This window comes from Hyla sarda, chromosome 2 (genome assembly GCF_029499605.1).
Source record: "Hyla sarda isolate aHylSar1 chromosome 2, aHylSar1.hap1, whole genome shotgun sequence".
NCBI lineage: Eukaryota > Metazoa > Chordata > Amphibia > Anura > Hylidae > Hyla > Hyla sarda.
The window spans coordinates 83,123,795-83,149,308 of record NC_079190.1 but is presented as its reverse complement, the minus strand read 5'-3'; the positions used below and the strand labels follow the sequence as shown (position 1 = coordinate 83,149,308).

At 43.0% G+C, this 25,514-nt stretch overlaps 1 protein-coding gene across 4 annotated transcripts in view; it reads left to right on the top strand.

Annotated features, from left to right (window-relative positions):
• Positions 1 to 25,514, top strand: part of ERBB3 (erb-b2 receptor tyrosine kinase 3) — a 130,833-nt gene that overhangs the window by 78,799 nt on the left and 26,520 nt on the right. For all 4 annotated transcript variants that reach the window (XM_056562320.1, XM_056562321.1, XM_056562318.1 and 1 more), the window contains exons 4-15: positions 1,306 to 1,431; positions 12,410 to 12,475; positions 13,304 to 13,422; positions 13,513 to 13,651; positions 13,888 to 14,001; positions 14,352 to 14,466; positions 15,166 to 15,239; positions 15,332 to 15,419; positions 16,454 to 16,656; positions 18,559 to 18,691; positions 18,788 to 18,878; positions 18,974 to 19,128. In XM_056562320.1, coding sequence (XP_056418295.1) covers positions 1,306 to 1,431; positions 12,410 to 12,475; positions 13,304 to 13,422; positions 13,513 to 13,651; positions 13,888 to 14,001; positions 14,352 to 14,466; positions 15,166 to 15,239; positions 15,332 to 15,419; positions 16,454 to 16,656; positions 18,559 to 18,691; positions 18,788 to 18,878; positions 18,974 to 19,128 — 1,423 coding nt within the window. The remainder of the gene's footprint in view (positions 1 to 1,305; positions 1,432 to 12,409; positions 12,476 to 13,303; positions 13,423 to 13,512; positions 13,652 to 13,887; positions 14,002 to 14,351; positions 14,467 to 15,165; positions 15,240 to 15,331; positions 15,420 to 16,453; positions 16,657 to 18,558; positions 18,692 to 18,787; positions 18,879 to 18,973; positions 19,129 to 25,514) is intronic.

Below are 25,514 nucleotides of genomic sequence, written 5' to 3'. Positions count from 1 at the left end.
CAAACCTATGCTGCTCTGGATAGTTCCTGACACGGACAGAGGTGACAGTAGAGAGCACTGTGGCCAAGACAAAAAAGAAAATCAAAAAGAAAAGAATTTCCTCTGTAGCATACAGCTGCTAAAAAGTACTGGAAGGGTGAAGATTTTTTAATAGAAGTCATTTACAAATCTGTTTAACTTTCTGGCACCAGTTGATTAAAAAAAAAAAAATAATAATAATAATGTTTTCCACCAGAGTACCCCTTACCCCCTGAAAAGTATGGCCTCTTGTTTTTCTTCATTGTATGCTTTGCACTAATCCGTGGCCTCTTAGAGATTGTAGCGCCTCCGCTAGCTTCTCCAGCACCCCCTTGGGACACCATAGAGCCTCAGCGGTTAACGAGTGAACGGTAGTGCCGACTCCTGTATCTGTTTGTTGTATGGACCCCAATATTGTATTCTGCGCCCATCTCCAGATCATGTAAACAATGCTTTCAGTAGGCCCACCTCATTACAAGCCACCACAGGGAAACTTTATGCTTTTTTCACACATTTCCAATAAATCCATAGTGATCTCCATTGAAAGCTAGAGCTGGCTTTATCTTTCCCTCCTTAGACTGTGACTGTCCTGAACTCCTGTCCGTGGAGTCATCACTCTCTGTCAATTAGAGCTTGGGAGAATTAAAAGAATTAATTGAACTATTGTGATTTTTTTTTTGGGGGGGGGGGGGGGAAGAATAAAACAATTGTTCTAAAAATAATCTACGTTCCCAGAACAGAGACTCATTGAGAGGACAGGCTGAATTGCCTAGTGGGTAGAGCCTCCTACCATAACCTCTGTCAATGGCAATCACGTTCTGTAGCGTCCTTGTGCCCAGTATTAGGCAGACAAGCTGGACACCCCCTAGTGTTGACCCCTTCACATACTTCTTACTCCTTCCCGACTGTGAAACTCCCTTTTGGACTTTAGACCTTTGTTTTGGTATTCATTGCTTTACTACTAGTGGAGCTGTGCCAACACTATTATGTTTTCTTCTCTATCAGACAAGCACATAAAATAAGAACAAACCTCAATCTTTGGATAAGTGCACTGGTTATTCAGGTTTGAAACTTTAGCAAACAAGACCTGGTTACAAAAGAGCATACATTTTCCCATATGAACTGAACATATTAATGTCAACACTTCTGTGTACAGGATCCTGGATACCAACTAGTTGATAGTACACCATTTTGTACATTATGTCAAGTGAATATTCCGATTATGAATGACAACATTATTATTTCCCTTAAGCGGAGATTATCATTTTCCATTGTGTTTGTTTTCAGAGATTCTAGCTGGAGGTGTTCACATAACTAAGAATGAGCAGCTGTGTTACACCGATACCATAGACTGGAAAGACATCATACGAGATCCTAAGGCGCAAGTAGAAATTAGCGACAATGCTGCAAATTGTAAGTCAGCTCGGTTATTCTCATCATATATTTGACTACACGATTGAAGGGCTATAGCACCGGTTGTGTCCATGATTCTTGCACATCTGTCTTTACTTTTTCTTAGGCTAAGTTTCTACTTTTTTTTTTAATGCCAAGAAAAACGCCAATTCTGACGCATGGCGTTTTTTCAGCCAAAAAATGCTGCGGCCAGATGTTAGCTGTAAATCAATGAGAAATCGCAAAATTCTTTTTCCATATGGCGTTTTTCACTTTGGCGTTTTTTTAAATCCTTTTGGCGTTTTTCAACTCCTTGGAGATTTTGCAAAATCGCAGCATGTTGAGCAACTGGCGTTTTTTTTTCCATGAAATCGTGGCGTTTTTCTCCCATAGAAGTCTATGGGAGTAAAAAAATGCCAAGAAAAAAGCCATGTAGGTACAAATATATAAATGTCTGAGGACAGGACATTACTTACAAGGGTACTATGGTGGAAAATCAGTTTTTTTACATAAACTGGCTCCAAAAAGTTAAACAGATTTGTAAATTACTTCTATATAAAAATCTTAATCCTTACATTACTTATCAGCTGCTGTATACTACAGAGGAAGTTAAGTTGGGTAAGTAACTGACTCAGTGATAGGAAACAGAGGGTGGTTATTAATGGTACTTATTCTGATTGGGTGACTGTTACTAGTGGGGTACCACAGGGGTCAGTCTTGGGTCCTGTCCTACTTAATATATTCATTAATGACCTTGTAGAGGGTATGAATAGTAAAGTAGCAATCTTTGCAGATGATACTAAACTCTGTAAAGTGGTAAACACAATAGAGGACAGTGCACTGTTACAAATGGATCTGGAAAGGTTGGAGGTTTGGGCTGAGAAGTGGCAGATGAGGTTCAACACTGATAAATGTAAGGTAATGCACATGGGGAAGAAAAATTTGGGCTGGGATTATTTATTAAATGGGAGCACACTTTGGATGACTGATGTGGAAAAGGACTTGGGTGTCTTAGCTAATAGTAAACTTAGCTGTAGTGACCAGTGTCGGGCAGCTGCTGCCAAGGCAAATAAAATCATGGGGTGCATCAATAGGGGCGTAGATGCCCACGACAAGGAAATTCTACCGCTGTTTAAATCACTAGTCAGAACACACATTGAATACTGTGTACAGTGTTGGGCACCAGTGTACAAGAAAGATATAGTGGAGCTGGAGAGGGTTCAAAGACGGGCAACCAGGGTAATACGGGGAATGGGAGGACTACAGTACCCAGAAAGATTATCAGAATTAGAATTAGGGTTATTTAGTTTAGAAAAAAGAAGACTTAGGGGTGACCTAATAACTATGTATAAATATATCAGGGAACAGTACAGAGATCTCTCCCATGATATATTTATACCCAGAACTGGATCTATAACAAGGGGCATCCTCTAGGTTTAGAGGAAAGAAGGTTTCTACACCAGCACAGATGGGGGTTCTTCCTCCTTTTTACCTTTAGTATGAGGGTTTTTTGCCTTCCTCTGGATCAACTCAGTAGGAACTCATTAGGGTTACAGGTTGAATTTGATGGACTCTGGTCTTTTTTCAACCTTATGAACTATGTTACTATGAGTTGTTCTTTTGTGTCTGACCACAGTGCTCTCTGCTGACACCTCTGTCCATGTCAGGAACTGTCCAGAGCAGGAGAAAATCCCCTTAGCAAACTTTTCTTGCTCTGGACAGTAACAGACACAGACAGAGGTGTGAGCAGAGAGCACTGTGGTCAGACAAAAAAAAAAAAAAGAACAACTCAACTTCCTCTGGAACATACAGCAGCTGATAAGTACTGGAAGGATTAACATTTTTAAATAGAAGTAATTTACAAATCAGTTTAACTCACTCGCACCTGTGGATTTGAAAAAAAAAATTGTTTTCCACCGGAGTACTCCTTTAACCGTGTGAATCCCATCGAAGTTATACATTCACTAAATGGAAGAAGACTCCATTTATCCTTACAACCAACAAAGCAAAACTAAGAGCCCTATTACACAGTCTGACCCGCGCTGTAAACAAGCACCAATCTCATAGACTGATGCCCATTTACTGAACCTATTACACAATTTGAGCATTATTCAGGGAGGGCCCTTTGCTGCCATCAGTCGTTGGCCGCACTTTTCCTACTACACAGGGCAGTATGCGGCTAATGGATGATGATTTTGACAGGTTATAACATTGCAATCAGCCAACGAATGAGCATTTGCTGTTTCTTCAGTTGATCGCTGGCCCCATTACTCACGGCACTATCTGTGTAATAGAGCCTTATAGGAAGGATTAATATGTGGCAGATTTTCCTAAAAAATAAAAAAAAATGCAGTTGTCCTGTTCATCGGAAAGAACCCCTATTTAGATGGAAGTACCCAAAAATTTTGAAACAAAATTAGCTTTTTGTGATTCCAGCCTAAATATCCTTTTTTCCTGATATCTCTAGAAACAGAATATCTTGTTTGGCTAGATACACATGTTTCTGGCCACAGTTACAGCCGTTTGAATAAAAATGGAAACGGTTCAGATGAGAAGTTTATACACAACACTGAGCCGGTTACTATGTATCCCTGAAGTGTCTGCAGCCATTACTCTTCAGAACTTGGCAGTGTTACTTGGCCCAAGTCCAAATGTCTTATCAATAAGATTAAAACTGGCCGGGTAAAGATTTCAATAGAGAAACGTGCAAATCTTCATATTCAGGGCTAGGTGTCGAGGGAAATAACCTCCACCCCATATATTACTGAATTATACAAAAGGTGTATTTGGTTGTCAGGAACCTGGGCGAATGTGTATGAAAATCTACACGGTCTCTACACACCTCTGTTTACTTTCTTTATACCATCGAAGCTACATAGAACAGCAAATCACTGAAATCCTATTTTATGAACATATTTCATTCACCCATGATAAAACACCCATGGGGGAAGGGCATTTATTATTGCAACTTTTTCATTACTTTTTCGAAAGCTTGCACTTTCTCATTTTTTAGGCCAGTTTCGATTGCGCAAAATTAATCAAATCATCTTGCGATGTATGAATAATTTGCTTACTTTTGCTGTGTGGTTTGTATGTCACCTATTGAATGGACTTAAATATTTAAGGAATTTTTTTTTTCTTTAATTTATACTAAGCCATGCCCATGCCCATATGGAGGGGAAAATGGGAAAGTGATTAAATCGGAGAAAAGTCACCATTTTATTTATTTATTTATTTATTGAATTTATTTATTTATTTAAGCAAAATAAGGCTTTTTACACTGGAAAACTGTCATGCAAGCTTTCATAAATTCACCCTTAAGGGTCTATTCATACGTACAGTATTATTCTTGATTTGATGCGCAGGATTTCAAGCTGTGTTCGGTCATTCAATTTACATTGAAATCTGCAGCAGAAAATCTGCGCAGAATACCGCACGTGTGAATAGACCATAAAGGGGTACTCCGCCGAAAAACATCTTATCCCCTATCCAATGCCTATGTGTATGGGAAGGAGGCATGACGGCTATGTGTGGCGTGATGTCATGAACACGGAAGCTTCAAGCTTCTGTGTTCCAGACGCTGCCATTGCCAGCCCGGAGATCGCAAGGTTCCCTAGTGGCGGGAGCCCCACAATCAGACATCTTATTACTTATCCTTTGGATTTTTTTTTTGGCAGAGTACCCCTTTAAGTGTCAACTACCCCAGTTGACATGGTCTGTAGGGCAGCGTTTACCAACCAGTGTGCCCCCAAGTGTTGCAAAGGCTGTCTGGGCATGCTGGGAGTTGTAGGTAGAGGCACACTGTTGGGAAACACTGCTGTAGGGTGTTAAAGAAGTACTATGGTGCAGGACAGCTTATCCCTTATCCAAAGGATAGGGGATACATGTCTGATTGCGTGGGTCCGACTTCTGGGACCCCAGCCCATGATCTCCTGCACTGTACCCCAGCTCTCCCCAGTAACTAAGCATGTTGACCCCCTGCACAAAGTGGCGACCGACATGCCCTCTCTATGTATCTCTATGGAAGAGCCAGAGATACAGGATTAAGTGTTTTGTGAGCCCTCCATGGCAAAAAATAAAAAAATATATGAAATACGCAAGACATCATCCACTGTGTAGTTTACTAGAACACAATTATACTCTCCTTTATTTTCAAGTATATTATGCTATGCTAAGCCAAGCTATTCATTAAGAAGACTATATATGTAAGGGATGTAAGGGTGTTCATTATCACATTACCGTTACTAGAAAGCACTGACCTCATCCACAATGACCTGGAGCATAAGTCTACGCTAAGTATATAGAAAACAAGTGGCTGACACCAAGAGATAAACGACAGTGACAGGTATCAGCACTGTAACTATTGTCACGATTGTAACACTGTCATTTACTACTTCCTCAAAGATATTATGATGGATGGGTCCTGTAATAATGTCATTAGAATAACAATCTTTATTTATATGTTACACAGCATTTTATAATTCAGAGGTTACATGTTCAGACAGAATCAGACATTACTTAGTAACAACTATGTATTAGTAACCGTTCTGTCAATTGGAGAGAGGGTTCTGCTCTCTGCTATAAGTAAATAGTGGGGAAAGGTACAACAGGAATTATGGACCCTGCTCTCAAGACCTTTAAGTTTATTATTGTCGCACATCTCCTGTTTACATAGTGTGATGTGTGGCCGACAACATTCATTTAAATGGCCGCACAAAAGATTCAATCAGCCAATGAATGAGCATTCCTAGCAGCGCTAATTTGCCCGATAATCTGCTCATGTAAAACGGTCTATAGACTCAGATGAGAAAGGAGATGTAATGAAGAAATTTGGAAAAAAAATTGAGTTTTTAAAAACTTATGACATTCAGTGATAAGTTTTGATCAGTGGTGGTACGAGTGCTGAGACCCTCACCAATTGCTGAAATTAAGGGGCAAAAGTGCAGAGCATTATGCCTGGTCTCTGCTGACCAGCTCTCCATGGCTACCTCGTGGCTACAGTGTATAGATTCTTAGAGAAGACATGACGTTGGAGACAGCAACAGACAGTCACTGGCATTTAGGAGTAGTTCAGGACGAATATAGAGGAAGAGCGATCCAACTGGTGTCAATAACATAGATATTGTAATGAAAACCAAATAGTTTGACTAATAGGGACTATATAAAGAGAAAAGGGAAATGGACCAAGGGCTTATCTCTGGGGAACCCCAACAGTAAGGGGAAGAGTTAGCAAGTGATGCACTGAACAAGCAGTTAGAGAGGTAGAAAGAAATTCAAGGGAGAGCTGTCAGGAACCGGACTAGTATGCGGGTAGTGGATCCTCTGTGTCAGTGAGGCGATGACGTGGGCCATACCAGGGGACCGGTTCTAAGAAGTTACTGGTTTTCACCAGAGCCCGCCACAAGGCGGGATGGACTTGCTGCGGCGGTAACTCCCAGGTCGTATCCCCCGATAGTGACTCAACCTCACTGACAGCTGAGACAGGCGTAGTACACAAGGATAAGGCGAAGGCAAGGTCAGACGTAGCAAACGGTCAAGGCAGGCGGCAATGGTTCGTAGTCAGGGGCAACGGCAAAGGGTCTGGATACACAGGCTAGGGATACACACAAAACGCTTTCTCAGGGCACTAGGGCAACAAGATTCGGCAAGGACAGGAAGGGGAAGTGGGTTTATATGTGTAGGGAGTGATTGGAAACTGATTGGACCAGGCACCAATTAATGGTGCACTGGCCCTTTAAATCTGAGAGACCCGGCGCGCCCTAGAGAGTGGGGCCGCACGCGCCGGGACTGAGCAGGAGGACGGGGCAGGTGAATGGAACAGGATGCGACCCGCGGGCAGGCACGTCCCGCCGCGCGGATCGCATCCCCGCCGGGGGACACAGAGCAGCGCTCCCGGTCAGCGAATCTGACTGGGGCGCTGCAAGCAAGATCAGAACGCTGCGAGCGCTCAGGCGGAGGAGCGGGACCCGGAGCACTCGGCGTTACAAGAGCAGTAATATATCTCCCTTGGTTTTAGGCCAATAGAGCGGAGAACACTATGGAGGAAATGTTGATCTACAGTGTCGAATCCAGAAATCCAGAAGAGTCAAAAGAGAATAGCTGCTGTTGCAGTTAGATGTCAAAATCACCAGATTGTAAGAAAGTCAGTAGAGACTTGGTGGGTTAGGGGAAAGTAGATGGAACGTTTAAAGATTTTACAGATGAAGGAGAGAAGGCCAAAAGTCAGCAGCATAGGACGGGTCCAGAGAGGGATTTTCAGAATTTGGGTTGTAATAGAAAAAAAAAAAAAAAACATCCAGCACCCTAATTTACTATTCTATTTACCATATTTATGTGCATAAGTAGTACTCTTGGGATATGTTTACACAATGCTTTGTGAGCCTCATTTTGAGCTGTAAATGGCTGAAGTAACTAACCAAAACCAAAGATAAAGGCTTAAAGAGTACCTGTCATTAAACCATATTTTCTAAACTAACTCAGATTATATTCCCTAACTACTCCTAACACCCCTCCTGCCCTTAAATATTTTTTCAAGTTTTAAAAAGCTGTGTATCATACCTTTCCCCTTGCTCACGCTGTGTGAGCTCTCGGCAGGAGAAAGTGGGCGTTCCCCAGCAGGCACGACGTCACTGCAGCCTGCGAGAGCTGTGCCTCGCCATGCCCCGCACTCACTTCTTGAGTTTGGTCTCCTGCTAGGGGAGGAGGAGCCCAAATTAACTGTTTGACTTGCGCAGGGAACAGAACAGAGCCACCTAGTGGACGTTTTTTCAGTCACATAAAAACATATCAAGGTTATGAATTTTAACACCAAGTAAATAGCAAAGTGTCTTATAATTTCATAAGGAAGAATGTATTAAAAGTTTAGCTTGGTGACAGGTAGTCTTTAAAAACTTTGGGTGAACAAAAAAAATGGGTGAAAATAAGGCTCAAAAATGGTGTGTCATAGGCTTAAATTGTATAAAAGTATTTTCACTCAAATATTACATTATTGATGCCTCAGATGGTGAAGGTTTTAGTCTAGACGAATTTTTTTTAATGCTGACCATACACATTATCCAGCTGTTGGCCAACACAGCTTTTCCTCCCATTTCCCCATTATACTCATGCATGCATGTGTTTTCAGTGGGCCAGACACCTCAGACGGTGCCTCCTCTACCATAAGAACAAAGGATTAAACATGTTTAAATCCAACATGTCCAGTTCTCCTCCAACATTTATCATGAAAGAAGAGTCTGAACTCCCCCCATGGACAAATTTCCGACTATATGTGTGGCCACCTTAAAGTGATTCTAGCATGAAGCCAGCCCCTGAGGTTTGCCCAGTACAATCTGGTCCTGTTGGATTTAAAGGGGTACTCAGGTGGAAAACTTTTTATTTTTTAATTTTTTTTTTTAATCAATTGGTGCCAGAATGTTAAACAGATTTGTAAATGACTTCTATTAAAAATTCTTAATCCTTCCAGTACTGATTAGCAGCTGTATACTACAGAGGAAATTATTTTCTGTCACGACCACAGTGCTCTCTGCTGACACCTCTATCCATAGCAGCATATGTTTGCTATGGGTATTTTCTCCTGCTCTGGACAGTTCCTGACATGGACAGAGGTGTCAGCAGAGAGCAGTGTGGTCGTGACAGAAAAGAAATCCAAAGTGAAAAGAATGTCCTCTGTAGTATACAGCAGCTGATAAGTACTGGAAGTACTGGATTAAGGATTTTTTTTTATAGAAGTAATTTACAAATCTGTTTAACTTTCTGGTATCAGTTTGTTTAAAAAAAAAAAAGTTTTCCACCGCAGTACCCCTTTAAGCCATCCTTGTATTGCATTGACGGCCATTCATCTGCATTAAAACATTACCCTAAAATTGCTGTGTGTGAACAAAACCTTAGGGTTCGTATGCATTAATGCTTGTTCTGACAGTCTAGTTTTGTTTCCTTCCATTTGGAATAGAGAGCTGATATCACCTATAGCTTTATAACCTTTGGATGTCTTCTTGCACCTGAGCGTTTGTCTTTCACTTTACCAGTGACTACCTTTCCTGGAATGCTCCAGATGGTTTCACAATCTTAAAGGAGGTGATAAGTTTGAGATCGCGGGGGTCCGACCGCTGGGGCCCCCCGCGATCTCTCTGTACGGGGCCCCGGCTCTCCGCCGAGATAGCGGGTGTCGACCCCCGCACGAGGCGGTGGCTGACACGCCCCCTCAATACATCTCAATGGCAGAGCCGGAGATTGCCGTAGGTAGCGCTTCGGCTCTGCCATAGAGTTGTATTGAGGGGGCGTGTTGGCCGCCGCTTCGTGCGGAGGTCGACACGCCCCCTTCCCTGGGCTCCGTACAGGAGATCGCGGGGGGCCCCAGGGGTCGGACCCCCCGCGATCTGCAACTTATCCCCTATCCTTAAGATAGGGGATAAGTTGTAAACCACTGAGTCACCACTGGACTACTCCTTTAAGTATTTATAGTGGATTAGTACATTGTTAGCTATAGAGCCTACATGAGCATTTCCTGCTATGGACTGAATTCAATGTATGCAGCATATTCTGCACTTTACCTTATCCCATCTTCTACTATAGTGTGACATCTCTATTATTGTCAGTGATCATGATAAGACGTCACTGTTCTTATGCCTATTATGTGTAACTCCCCATATATGTCTGTGGTGACAAACACAAATTTGTTTTAGGTGCCATATAGTTCAGCTCTACAAACCCTTTTAGCAAATATTAGCTCATGCCATCTAGGAGCCAAGATAAACCCTGCTTTGGCAAACCTACTGCCATCCTTATCCTGTTTCTAGAGGCCAGCCATATTTCTGCTTTAATGTAAACACTTTACAAGACACAAGTCTTTTTTTTTTATTATTAAAACACAGTAATAACCCTAAAAGAAATGTAACTGGCATCAGCTGGTTAGTGTAGTGCTGCCACACTAAGTCACAATTTACTTTTGTTTGAAGAGTTCATAGAAAGGTGTGGAGCCTGAACAGTTTAGGGGCATCCCCAAATAAGTACCATTTGGTCCTGTATGTTACTCCAGGGCAATTGATCTGCCTGTTCTGTATGGGGCATGTAGTTGTGTTGACAACTAAGAGACTTACATTTCTAATTCTAACATCTATAAGGCTAAGTTTACACCCATAGACAACACGACTATATACAAGCACCGATTAACAGGATAAGCAAGACAAAAATAGGAGGCACCTAACTAACACAGCTAATATAATGGAAGTCTATGGAATGAATCGGTACAAAAAAATGCTGAAAATATGGTGATGCCTGGACGTCCAGAAACACATATAAGCAAACGAATCCAGCAACTCACCGCAACCATAGGTATTCAGTGTGGTGTGGCCGTCATGGATGTCCGGGATGGTGCGGGAAGCTCAGAGGCGACGAACCAGTAGGTTTCGTGCAATAGCGCTTCTTCTGGCCTCAAGGCCGGAAGAAGTGCTATTGCACGAAACCTACCGGTTCGTCGCCTCTGAACTTCCCGCACCATCCCGGACATCCATGGCGGCCGCACCACGCTGAATACCTATGGTTGCGGTGAGTTGCCGGATTTATTTGCTTCGTTTATTTGCTAACAAGCACCAATTAAGTTGATCAGCACTGGAGCCTTTACATGGTTCAATTATTGCTCATAAAGAATTGCCCAAATGATCGCTAGATTGTTTGTACAGCCATGGAGATGTTCTTTCGGCACACAATGATTTAAAGGGCTGCACGATCCCAACAAACAAGTGTTTGCCAGTTTGTCAGCTGATTACTGAGTGTTTTACATTGGGCAAAAATTAGTCCATTCAGCCAATAATCACCCTTAATAAAAGGCACTTAGGCTACTTTCACACTTCCATTGGGCCCCATCCCTAAATGGCATTAGGCTCTTTTTTCAGCCTATAACAGCCGTTATAGGGACAGGGCACAACTGGGAAATAATGGATCCCTATGGATCCCATTTACTATAATAGGGTCCTACGGGCGCCGTTATTTTCTAACTGGGCGGAAGTAAAAGACGGCGCAAGCAGTATTTTTTTTCTCCCGTTATTTCCCCAGCTCCCCCGATGGCCGTCACACTGCCGTGTGCTAACAGCAGTGTGAAGGAAGCCTTCATGGCAGATTTAGTTTGAAAAATTATGCAGAGACATCTCTAATAAAGCTTGGTTTACACAACTATTGGAGACTCTTTTGAGGGTGCCTCCATTGAAAGTTCCATCCAATATACTGGACGAAATAGTACAGCATACTGCTCTATTTTGTCTGGTGAAATGTCAAACACCATGGCGGAAACCTGATGGACTCCATGAAAGTCGGGGAGTGCTGTTGTCCATCATGCAGCGGATATACCAGTGTCCAGCTCCAGTGACTGAGCAGAACAACAGAAGGGACAACGGTAGTGCGAATGCAACCTTTGCCATACTGAACGGATTTTCAACTTTAGAAATTGTTGCAACAAACCTGTTGAACATATTCCAACAGCATTAGCAACATAGTCCTCCATATTGCTATTGCTATTTTACCACAGGACATATTTGAAGGCTGATATAGGGATATGTCGGCACTTCCGTGGAATCTGCGGTGGTGCTTGAGGTAGGGTAAAGCCATAGGTAGAAGAAAGATGATACCCAGCACTCACCAGTAATGCACAGTAAAGATTTATTATGCCATAGTGTAGTACAAGGACGCGTTTTGGCGTGGGAGCCTTCCTCAGCTGTCTGCGTAAGCAGACAGCTGAGGAAGGCTCCCACGCCAAAACGCGTCCTTGTACTACACTATGGCATAATAAATCTTCACTGTGCATTACTGGTGAGTGCTAGGTATCATCTTTGTTCTACATATTAGAAGGCTGAACTCTGGTTTCAATGGACAACTTGACCCCCTTTTTGCTGAGAGAGTTATAATTGATGTGATGCAATGTTGATGCAATCAGATCAGTGGTTATTATATAAAATACTTTTTTACTACTCTTTGCGTGATATAGCTGAACCATTGTTGTTTTCTGCAGGTAAACCTTGTCATCCATCTTGCACTGGGAAGTGCTGGGGACCAGGAGAAGAAGACTGTCAGAAATGTAAGTGTTAACTTTTTCATTGTTATCATCAAAGGCTGGTAACAATATTTTATATATATTTAAGTATTTATAAAAAGGCTAAGTATCCATTATTCATATGACATTTATAAAAGAGTTCTGTAGTGAAATATAACTTATCCCCTATCCAAAGAATAGGGGATAAGTTATAGATCGTGGAGGGTCCGACCGCTGGGACCCACGCGATCTCCTGAATGGTGCCACGGTAGTCAGCTGGAAGGGGGTGTGCCGACCCCGAATGGAGCGGTGGCCGGCACGCTCCCACCATGTATCCCATAGAAATACATCGGCCACAGCTACCTGTGGGGGTCGAGGGCGACCGCTTCCGGCAATCTACTGCCGGAAGGGGATCAAAGGGGGTCCCAACGGTAAGACCCCCCCCCCCCCCCCCAGGGGATAAGTTATATTTCAATGCACTACTACTTTAAACAATAATGGCATATGACAATGTTGTTCTCACATATGATGCTCCTTTTGTATGTTGACATCATTGAGGAAATTAAGTCATATATTCAGGAAGCCTGACTTAATTGACTGAATTAATTTATTGGTTGCCAGTGATCTAAAATACTATATTCTCCTAATACTATATGAGTTTGGAAGTGTCCAGTAGGGCCTTCCAATGGACAGAGCTCTGATAATAGAGGTAATTTAGTCATTTCTAATATATAGTTTTACCATTCGTATAGGTTTGCCATAAGGTAAGTACCATTCTAGTAGTAGTAACAAAAATGGTATAGCTGCTGCTGTGGCATACTTTTTGTTAGACATTGCTAAATATATATTTAATAAAAATATCTTTTCATGCAGTGACAAAGAACATCTGTGCAGAGCAGTGCAATGGACGTTGCTATGGACAGACCCCCGCTGAATGCTGCCATGACGAGTGCGCGGGGGGCTGCACAGGTTCTCTAAACACCCAGTGCTTTGTGAGTGATGTTCAGTGAATCGTACTACAAGCATCTCTTCTAACCCACGTTCAACACTTTCCCATATTCATAACTGTCTTTCACTTACAGTCATGTCGGAACTTCAATGATAATGGGACCTGTGTCTCACGATGTTCTCAGCTGATTTACAACGCTCTGACCGGTCAAATGGAACATGGCCCTGATGCTAAATTCCAGTACGGAGGATCATGTGTGAAGAGCTGCCCCCGTATGTATTAATGGCTGACCCTACCAATTCATTATATATGTATGGACAGTCACAGGAAAGAGAAAAAGGGTGTCCTCATAAAGGGTACATGGTCAGTATGACATGTCCCCTTTAAAAACATATGTTTAAAATATATGTATAAAGAGAAAAACTTTTTGAAGATTTTTTTTATGTACCGTCAGAATTCTTCTCGTTACACCTGTATCCTGCACTAATGTTATTTTTCTGCTGTTTAGATAATTTTGTGATCGACCAGAACTCCTGCGTTCGTTCATGTCCCAGCAACAAGATGGAAGTGACAAAAAATGGAGTCAAGATGTGTGAGCCATGTTCCGGCCTTTGTCCCAAAGGTAACCCTTTATGTCTGGGGATACCGTATGATAATGATGTCATATGGTATTTGATCCTAATGCTTTATCATGTTGTATCAAATGTTTTATTCTTATAATAAGTTGAACAATCCAATGTCAGACCTGTTTGATTCTTCTTCTCTGGTCTAATGCAACTAATGTGCCAAAAATTTCCCTTTAGGGTCTATTCACACGTACAGTATTCTGCGCAGATTTGATGCTGCGCATCAAATCTGCGCAGAATACTGGACGTGTGACTAGACCATTAAAAGGAATATGATACAAACAAGATTGCGATTTGCTTGCAGATGTGTCTAGTTCACTCTTAATATTCTTTCTTTTTTTTCCAGCATGTGAAGGAACCGGTAATAAATACCAGACTGTAGATTCCAATAACATTGATAGATTTATTAACTGCACCAAGATCTTGGGCAATCTGGACTTCCTTACCATTGGACTAGATGGGTAAGGAGAAAACTGTATTTCATATATTAATATTCCATTCAGGAGTAATAGTATAACAAATACTCATCATTCTTTGCACATATTTATTTTTGTATTTTTTCAATATATAATTAATATTTTTCTTAAATTCATCTAAATCTTTGGTCTATTTTTGGGTGGCATATGTATAGCAGTTAATAGTTGCAGAAGAATAAGCAAAAATGATTCAGTAGACTGATCAGCTTATTCTGAGGTAAACAATATTGTTAAGTTTAATAAAAATCCTACCCGATTGACCTGGTTTGGTTTGGTGCAGGTTTATATTTTGGCCACTAAGCCAGAATGACTTGATCTTCTATGGCTGACATTTTAAATCGTAATAGGGTTACAGAATTGGGCCACTGGTATACTTCAAAACATTGATTCATCTTCCGAACTTTATTTTGATTTGAAGACAAGAATCAATTACTTTGTAAAGATTTAGGATGGTTTCAGAATGTTTTTGCACATTTATAAGTGGAGAGGTGTTCAGATATAGCTATAATGAATTCTTGTAGGCCTCCATTGTTGGTTAGTGTTCAAAGTAACAGGTAGCACTGCTGGTTGTAAAATGTAAAGTTGTATTCTTAGCTGTAATATTCATACCAGAAGCAAGATCAGCATTTCAGGTATTTTAATGTAATTCTCCTATTTTCTGGCTGAATGTATGCTTTATTCTAGGGATGAGTTTATGAATATCACCGCTCTGGACCCCAACAAACTCAATGTCTTTAGAACAGTGCAAGAAATAACAGGTAGGAGGAAGTCCACTGAGATACCGGATAAAAGTTATGGAGTATGAGAAGAATGCCCTGTTCTTTTAAAACTGACCACATGTCTCCCACAGGATACCTAAACATCCAGTCATGGCCAAAGCATATGAATGACTTCAGTGTCTTCTCCAGCCTCACTACCATTGGTGGTCGGACACTCATGTAAGTATATTCTGTCTGTTTTTATACAAGGATATGTATATATACTTTATTAAGCCATGCCAGGGATCCAGATGTCACTAATTTTGGCATATAAATGGCAATTTTCAAGCAAATTGCCATTTATGAGGGAAAAATAGCAATACTGGGGCATGTACGCCGGTTGCGCCATGGGGGGCATGAAGGAGGGATAAAGGAGGCTGGAAGGGGGCTCTGCCTTGTATGGACATTGCAAATGTAGTAGAAATATATGCCACCCCTGGCAAGGGCAGCCAAGGCGCCGCTATTTACTAAGAGGCGTGCACATCTTAGTAAATCAAGCGGAACGAAAATGGGCGGAGCTTTACTAACATGCCCGCACTAAAACGCCACAGTTAGTTAAATGTCCCCCTAAAGACTTAATAAAGTTGAAAGGATGAGCAGATCAAGCTAAGCTTTGCAGGAAATGTATCACGGCTCCGCCCCTCGTGATGTCACGGCCCGCCCCCGTCAATATAAGTCTATGGGAAGGGGGCGTGGCAGTCGTCACGCCCCCTGCCATAGACTAGCATTAAGGGGACGGGCCGTGAAGTCATGAAGGGCGGAGCCGTGACGTCACACTGCTCCGGCCCCTGTATCGCCCGTCATTACACACAGAGCGAACTCACTCACTCTGTGCAGTAATGATGGCGGGGTGCCGCAGCGGCGATCCCCGGGGTCCCCAGCAGTGGGACCGCGGCGATTTAACATCTTATCCCCTATCCTTTGGATAGGGGATAAGATGCCAGGGGCGGAGTACCCCTTTAAGCAGTATCCATTGGTTTTATTAAGAAGTCAGAATTGTCAGGAGCTCTGGATGGTTCCCTTCAAGCATAGTGTATAGTGTTGTTCATTACCAGTAGTTAATGTGCTAAACGTCAGCACTAATTTATGGTGTCCATAAGGTGTTTTATATGCATATTACTGTCATACCTTTGATATTCTACTTCTGTATTACTTCTCCTTTTCTTGTTTTGTGTTTTTGACAATAGTCCTGATCTCTCATATGTATTTTGTAGACGTGGGGTGTCACTTCTTGTGATGAAGAACAGCAATGTGACATCTCTGGGGTTTCGGTCATTACGTGACATCAGTGCTGGGAAAGTTTATATTGCCGAAAATGAGAACCTTTGCTATTATAACACTATTAATTGGAAAACCTTATTCCCAACAAAACGGCAGAACTTTGATATAAAGAATAACAAGTCCCCAGACACTTGTGGTAAGTATTTTCTTCCCTGAGTTTATGCTACATAAGCCATAATGAAGATGCTATTTTTATTTGCGGTAGCAGACTACTGGATGGTAGACTATGCTGTTAACATAAGCAGTACAGTCATCCCTCAACTTACAATGGCCTCAACATACAATAGTTTCAACATACAATGGTCTTTTCTGGACCATTGTAACTTGAAACCAGACTCAACATACAATGTACAGACAGTCCAGATCTGTGAAACGTGTCACGGGCTGGAAGAACCGACCAATCAGAATGGGCATTCACTGGTAAAACCCCCTGTATTCCTAAAGTGCATGCACTGAATTCCTGTCTGGTAGCGCCCCCTACAGTAAAGGGAGGTATTACATGTTCTGTACTACTTTTTAACCTATGCCAGTGTTAGCTGCTCCTTTGGACACCAGGTGAGGGCGACTCCATTTTACTCTTTTAGGACATTGCGTGTACTATACAGGAGCCTGAAGAAGTTCCTGTCCTCTACATAGACCAGTGTTTCCCAACGAGGGTGCCTCCAGCTGTTGCAAAACTACAACTCCCAGCATGCCCGGACAGCCAAAGGATGTCCAGGCATGCTGGGAGTTGTAGTTTTGCAACAGCTGGAGGCACCCTGGTTGGAAAACACTGACATAGACAGTGATTACAGCTCCCAGCAGATCTTTCTTACTTTTATATGTAAAGATTTGCTTTATCTATTTAGTTATTTACTGATTTATCTTTAATCCTCACTTTTTCCTATTTTTTGGGTGACATTTTGGTGGCTACAGAACCAATTATCAACATACAATGGTCGTCCTGGAACCAATTAATATTGTAACTTGAGGGACTAATGTACATCTGTGAAAAATACCAAACGTAGTCACTAGCAGACTAAGTTTAGTATATTAAAGTTTACTCCTGCATAGGGGATAAGCATCTAATTTCAGAGGTAAGACCCCCAATGATCTCCAGAACGGGGCTCCTTGCATTCTTTATGGCAGCGCAGGAGAAACATGAGTGCTGTACTCAAGTATCTCCTGTTCTCCCATAGAGAATGCATGGAGCTTGTGCCGATTGCGCATTCCATGCAGCCATCATCTGCCCCAGAGGTTTAAACACTTCTACTCTATCCTGTTGAATGTGCAGACATTTAAAGTTAAAGTGGTATTCCAGGCAAAAACTTTTTCGTATATATCAACTGGCTCCAGAAAGTTAAACAGATTTATAAATTACTTCTATTAAAAAAATCTTAATCCTTTCAGTACTTATGAGCTTCTGAAGTTAAGGTTGTTCTTTTCTGTCTAAGTGCTCTCTGATGACACTTGTCTCGGGAAACGCCCAGTTTAGAAGAGGTTTGCTATGGGGATTTGCTTCTAAACTGGGCGTTTCCCGAGACACGTGTCATCAGAGAGGACTTAGACAGAAAAGAACAACCTTAACTTTAGAAGCTCATAAGTACTGAAAGGATTAATATTTTTTAATAGAAGTAATTTACAAATCTGTTTAACTTTCTGGAGCCAGTTGATATATAAAAAAAAAAAGTTTTTCCCTGGATAACCCCTTTAATGTCTGCACTGTGGGTATACTAGTGACAGAGTCCTTAAATGTGGTGTGAATGGGATCTAAGGGTTATGAAAGGTTATTCACTGCCTGTGTTCTGGACATTATAATGCTCCTAATTTTTGTAGACATAAATGGTCGATCAATGTAATAGGCACCGAAATGTTTTTCTAGCCATAAATTATAAAGTGAAAAGTAGTATACCATTGGCATCTTTCCAAAAGAAAGACATATTAAACTGATTTATCTTCATCAAACCATGAATAAAATTTAAATATTAAAAGCTACAAATGGAAAGCCAATATGTACATTTCAGTGATAACTTATAGAGATATATTTTGTATCTTGCAGTGAATGAAGGAAAAGTATGTGACCCCCTGTGTTCTGATAAGGGCTGCTGGGGTGCAGGACCGGAGCAGTGTCTATCTTGCAGGAACTTTAGTCGAGACGGGATCTGTGTACCATACTGTACCCTATACCAAGGGTAATCTTTTAGTTTTCAATGACATCTTTATAATATGAATGGCTGCCAGTGTATGGTTCTGTAGTGTGACAGCTTTTCATGGCTTCTTTTGTATAGAGATAGCAGAGAGTTTGCAAAGGATGGTGTTTGCTTGCCGTGCCACCCAGAATGTCAGAAGGTGGAAGGTGCACTGACCTGCAATGGAACAGTAAGTCCTGACTCCTGATGCCCATCTACCCCCTTAAACTATTGCTTACACTTTTCTACATTTGTTTCAAATCATAACCTTTTTTTTTCTGCCAGGGCGCAGACTCGTGCAAACAGTGTGCCAACTACAGGGACGGTCTAAATTGTGTGGACAAATGTCCTCATGGAGTCATGGGGGAAAAAGGACCAGTCTACAAGTACGCCAGTGTGAGCAAGATCTGTCTGCCCTGTCATGAGAACTGTACAGAGGGGTGAGTTCATTCTCTTCATGATAGGTTTATCTCTAGTACCCTTATTATGTATTTATAGACAAGGAGAGCGCTCCTAGTGTGATAACGCATTGTAAAGAGGAGATGGAAAAAAGCAAAAATGCTCACCGAGTATAGTTGTACTGTAACCAAGTACAATTATGGTGAAAGCGAGGAATAACCCTTCAACGGGCGAAGATCGGCAGCCGCTCCTGGCAACAAAGGTGAAGCACTCAGACGGATCCCTCCAAGGAACAGCCCAGGATAAATGCAGTGCACAAGACTTCAAAGGTAAAATGGTTTATTTATCCGGCTTGCAACGCGTTTCGCTGGACAACCAGCTTCATCAGGCATGCCTGATGAAGCTGGTTGTCCAGCGAAACGCGTTGCATGCCGGGTAAATAAACCATTTTACCTTTGAAGTCTTGTGCGCTGCATTTATCCTGGGCTGTTCCTTGGAGGGATCCGTCTGAGTGCTTATTATGTATTTGGAATTGAAGCAAATAGCTTTGGGATTAAAGGGGAACTCCAGTACTAAACATCTTATAACCTATTCACAGGATAGTGAATTAGTGTCTGATCGGGGAGGGGAGAAGTGTTTTGCACCATAAAAATTTGTACAAAGTACAAAGCAAGAATTTAAAAAAATGCTCTTCAAAGGTATCCATAGCCTTCAATACAGTGTTTTCAAACAGTGTGTCTCCAGCTGTTGCAAAACTACAACTTCCAGCAGGCCCGGACAGCCTTTGGCCTGCTGGGAGTTGTAGTTTTTGCAACAGCTGGAGACACACTGTTTGGAAAACACTGTTTTAATAGCTTTAATGGCAAGTGTGTTTAAGTAAACATCTAGGCAGTCTGAGTTATGCCATATACTGCCGCGTAGGAGTACACCTGAAAAATAGAGGGCATACCCTGATGTATAATGATAGTCATGGCGTGAAAAATGAAGTTGAGGGAGGGTTGGGTGGGACGTGACGAACCCGCGGCGTCAAGCACAGGTACTGCCGCGGGTTCTTATAGCAAAATCCCGCCCCTCCCACAAATACAGGCTTAATAAATTAGTCTTAACACTTGTAGTCGGTGCTCAATCGTATAGCGAGCCTACCTAACTGAACCTCTTACTAACTCCTGTTCCCTACTATCCTGTAACTTATCTAGGCAGTCTGAGTTATGCCATATACTGCCGCCTAGGAGTACACCTGAAAAATAGAGGGCAAAACTCATAATGAGAACACAGCGCTATTAACTCGTGCAACAACCTCGTGACCAAGGACCCCTATTACTTAACCACTTATGCTGGCACACCATGATGTGACACCGGTGCAGCAGGCTTAATGCTAAGGGAATGACTGGATATAATGGACGGATTGCTGTAAAGATTTAACAAGAATACGAACATGCTTGACAAACAACTTGGGGTGAGTGCCGCCCCATAAACAATGGCATCTGCTTGACCCCATTGGACCCTTGACATGCGGAAGCGAAGATTGCAATACTCAGCTGAGCATCACTCGTGGGACTTGAGAAAATGCCGTATGATAGTAACCTGACAATAACATTCATCTGCTATACAATTTCAATAAGTGATTATTTACATCCCTGTAAATAATCACATGGCCATACACCTGCATGTAATTCCTCTAACCTTAGGAAACCATGACAACTGAAGGACAGTGCGTTAAGCCGTCCTGGTGTCCCAATGGGGAATTACCTGGACTTCAGCTAGCCAACTAACTAAGCCAGCTGCCAGGGCTGACGGCTAGAGGGGCTGGATTAAAGAAAAGTGGCAAAACTCAAAAAATGCAAGTAAGAACAAAATGCACTTGAGACATCCTCTGAGTGTCTGTCGTAAACATAGTGTAGGTATTCCAGACTGTGTGTTAGAAGATCTCTGTCGCTGTGGACATGAAAAAAGTCTCAACGGGGAACAACCCTATGCCCGTATGCACAACTCCAAGTGCTACCAATGTGCATACACAAATGACCACCAAGTAACTAACCTAAACCTGTGTCAGGTTACCACTGTAACCAACCTGTGGATGTGACCGGCAACGAAACCACTAACGCAGCAAACATAACGATGAAACTCAACCAACACGTGATCACTAACATCAACCTGAAGCCGAGACGACAAAACCAACCACACAGAGCCAAGTCCCTGTATGCCCAACCCAAATGCTAAGTAAGCCTATGGAGCAATAACGACGTTTCCGCCAACCTGAAGTCGTGTCAGGTTGCAACTGGACCGACCTGTAGACGTGACAGGCCGAAAATAAATGGCAATAAACAACAAAAAATAAAGCTATATCCATGTGCATAACCCAACTGGTGAATAACATGACGTATATAATGACACTGTCGCCAACCTGAAGTCGTGTCAGGTTGTATCCGGACTGACCTGTAGACGTGACTGGTCCAGCCAAACTTAAAGCCTGTACCAAAGTATGTGACTAACCTGAAGCCAAGATAAGATGTAACCATACTTAGCCTGTCGACTAGGCAAATAACCACCCGAACCCCAGAGATATAAATACGTATGCGATATATATACCTATGCGCATCTAAAAAGGATGACCCACCAAATTATCCATGCACAGGTTCGCCCAATACCATGAAACCTGTGCAGAGTCAAAGACATAGATGTATGGACTAAACATGAAAACATATGTACCTAATGAACCTATGAATGTATACCGAGTATGAATACAATAAATGTAAGCCTAGCATGACCCCTATGCAGACCATGACCATATGAACGTAGGTCCAGCATGACCAAAAAGGCCATATGCACCTTACTAACACCACTACCGCATGCTCAACAATCTACGACCATATGCCCAGACAAACTATATGGGTGTATGTACAAAACTGAGCTCGTGCACCGAACAACTTATGAACGTATGGCTAGAATGAACTGCATGAGCGAATATGCACTGAACCAACTATATATATACAGATACACAGACCAACTTGTACACACATGTGGCCCGTACGAATAAAATAATTGCATTAAGCACTAATATATAATACAACACATGAATTTAAATATCCGATGTCTGTCGCACTGTACAGTAACAACAATTATGTAATATATCCCCCTGCAGATTTGGCAGGTATAATGGGTATACACCGCCTATGTGTCGTGTTATCGTTGTTTTGAAGACGTGTCAGTAACAACAATTACGCAATGTACCCCCTCTCCTGCAGACGTGGCAGGTATAATGAGTATACACCGCCTGTGTGTCGAGAGGCTGTTGCTGAGGAAACGTGTCAGTAATAACTACTGAGTCCCATCCCCTGCTGACATGGTAGATATGAGGCCCCGACCACAACAGCTGTATAAACACTAAAGTGAGAAACGCATGTGCCCCAATGCTATGCAACTATATGCACTGCAGACACCACAATGCACCTACAAGAGTGCATCGATAACCACTATAACGTGAGAACTACATGAACTAATCATTAGCATGAAACCATGAGCGTATAGACCGAATGAACTGTGTGTGCGTATATACAAACGAACTATATGAACAAATGCCCACTGTAAATGCTACCATGGCAATAAGCACTTATCCATAGTATCAAAGTAACAAGCGGATATAACATGTAACAGCACCAGCGGATCTGTGAGCGTACGTATGTGAGAGTGTTACGTACAGTATGCTTCCTACGAGCGTATGAATGACATGAAACCTACAAGCGTGTGTGCAGTATAAGTACTACCAGCAAGTGTACAGCATAAACCCTCTGAGCGAATGTACAGTATAAACCTGCAGGCGTGTATACCGCATCAATCATACGAGGGAGTATACTGTATAACCCCTATGAGCATGTGTAGAGTATGAATACTACCAGCGAGTGTACCGTATGAACCTTGAGCGTATGTGCAATATAAATCCTACGAGCATGTGTACAGTATAAATACTACCAGCCAGAGTACAGTATAAACCCTCTGAGCATACGTACAATGTAAACCCTATGAGCGTGTATACTGTAAACCTACGAACGTGTGAACAGTATAAATCCTGCATGCGTGATTACAGTACAAATCCCACGAGCGTGAATACAGTATAAACCCTACGAATGTGTGTACAGTATATATACTGTGAGCGTGAGGACAATATACACGTACCCTTGAGTGACCCTTCAACTACCATGGACCAACCGTGCTGACGAAGTGTTTGTCACAGAGGATCGGTTAGAGCCTAAATGGGGACCGTAGCACCTAAGGAAAACAATCTAAATTTCACATAAACACCATTTTTCTTTTTTTTTTTTTTTATATGCTCCCCATAATTATATGTGTACACGGGTGGCAGGAGGATGCTAAGCATAACACACACCCAATACGTAAAGACTGCTAAAGCTGAACCTACCTAAACACCCTGACACGAATAATTAAGTACGTGTATGATGTGCTCGATCATCTGATACCTCAAAGAAACCCTCCCCTTTATCTTAATTTATACCTGCAAAGAGAACACATATCACAAACTTTCATGACGTAGCTATGCATGCGCTGAATGTATGTGACAAAGCCCCTGCAGCCAGGAAGCGTGCCAGCATATAATTAACCCTTACTTGTAATGTGCAGAGCGGAACAACCAGAAAATGCGCTGGCATATGATTAACCCCTTAGTTTAATGTGCAGAACGGAGCAGCCAGAGGCCTGCCGCCATGATTAACCCCTACTTGTCATGTGCCGAGCGGAACGGTCAGAGAGCATGCTGGCATATACCTAACCCCTACTGTACTACGAAGAGCAGAGCAGTCAGAGAGCGTGTGTCACGATGCCGGCTGGCAGGTAGTGGACCCTCTGTGCCAGAGAGGGATGGGCGTGGACCGTGCTAGTGGACCGGTTCTAAGCCACTACTGGTTTTCACCAGAGCCCGCCGCAAAGCGGGATGGTCTTGCTGCGGCGGTAGTGACCAGGTCGTATCCACTAGCAACGGCTCACCTCTCTGGCTGCTGAAGATAGGCGCGGTACAAGGGAGTAGGCAGAAGCAAGGTCGGACGTAGCAGAAGGTCGGGGCAGGCAGCAAGGATCGTAGTCAGGGGCAACGGCAGAAGGTCTGGAAACACTGGCAAGGGACACACAAGGAACGCTTTCACTGGCACTAAGGCAACAAGATCCGGCAAGGGAGTGCAAGGGAAGTGAGGTAATATAGGGAGTGCACAGGTGATAACTCTAATTGGAACCACTGCGCCAATCAGCGGCGCAGTGGCCCTTTAAATCGCAGAGACCCGGCGCGCGCGCGCCCTAGGGAGCGGGGCCGCGCGCGCCGGGACAGAACAGACGGGGAGCGAGTCAGGTAGGAGAGCCGGGGTGCGCATCGCGAGCGGGCGCTACCCGCATCGCGAATCGCATCCCGGCTAGCAGCAGGATCGCAGCGCCCCGGGTCAGAGGACGTGACCGGGGCGCTGCAGCGGAGGAGGTGAAGCGAGCGCTCCGGGGAGGAGCGGGAACCCGGAGCGCTCGGCGTAACAGTACCCCCCCCCTTGGGTCTCCCCCTCTTCTTGGAGCCTGAGAACCTGAGGAGCAGACTTTTGTCAAGGATGTTGTCCTCAGGTTCCCAGGATCTCTCTTCAGGACCACAACCCTCCCAATCTACTAAAAAAAAATTTTTTCCTCTGACCTTTTTGGCAGCCAAAATCTCCTTGACCGAGAAGACGTCCGAGGAGCCGGAAACAGGAGTGGGAGGAACAGATTTGGGAGAAAAACGGTTGAGGATGAGTGGTTTGAGAAGAGAGACGTGAAAGGCATTAGGGATACGAAGAGAAGGAGGAAGAAGAAGTTTATAAGAGACAGGATTAATTTGACACAGAATTTTGAAAGGACCAAGATAGCGTGGTCCCAACTTGTAGCTAGGGACACGGAAGCGGACATATTTAGCGGAGAGCCATACCTTGTCTCCAGGGGAAAAAACGGGGGGAGCTCTTCTTTTCTTATCCGCGAACCTCTTCATGCGTGAAGAAGCCTGTAAGAGAGAATTTTGGGTCTCTCTCCATATAATGGAAAGGTCACGAGAAATTTCATCCACAGCGGGCAGACCAGAGGGCAAGGGGGTAGGGAGGGGGGGAAGAGGGTGACGGCCGTACACCACGAAAAATGGGGATTTGGAGGAAGATTCAGAGACCCTGAAGTTATACGAGAATTCGGCCCATGGAAGGAGATCTGCCCAGTCATCCTGGCGGGAGGAAACAAAATGTCGCAAATAATCACCCAGGATCTGGTTAATTCTTTCTACTTGTCCATTGGACTGGGGATGATATGCAGAGGAAAAATTTAATTTAATCTTGAGTTGTTTACAGAGAGCTCTCCAGAATTTAGACACGAATTGGACCCCTCTATCCGAGACAATCTGCGTAGGCAACCCGTGAAGACG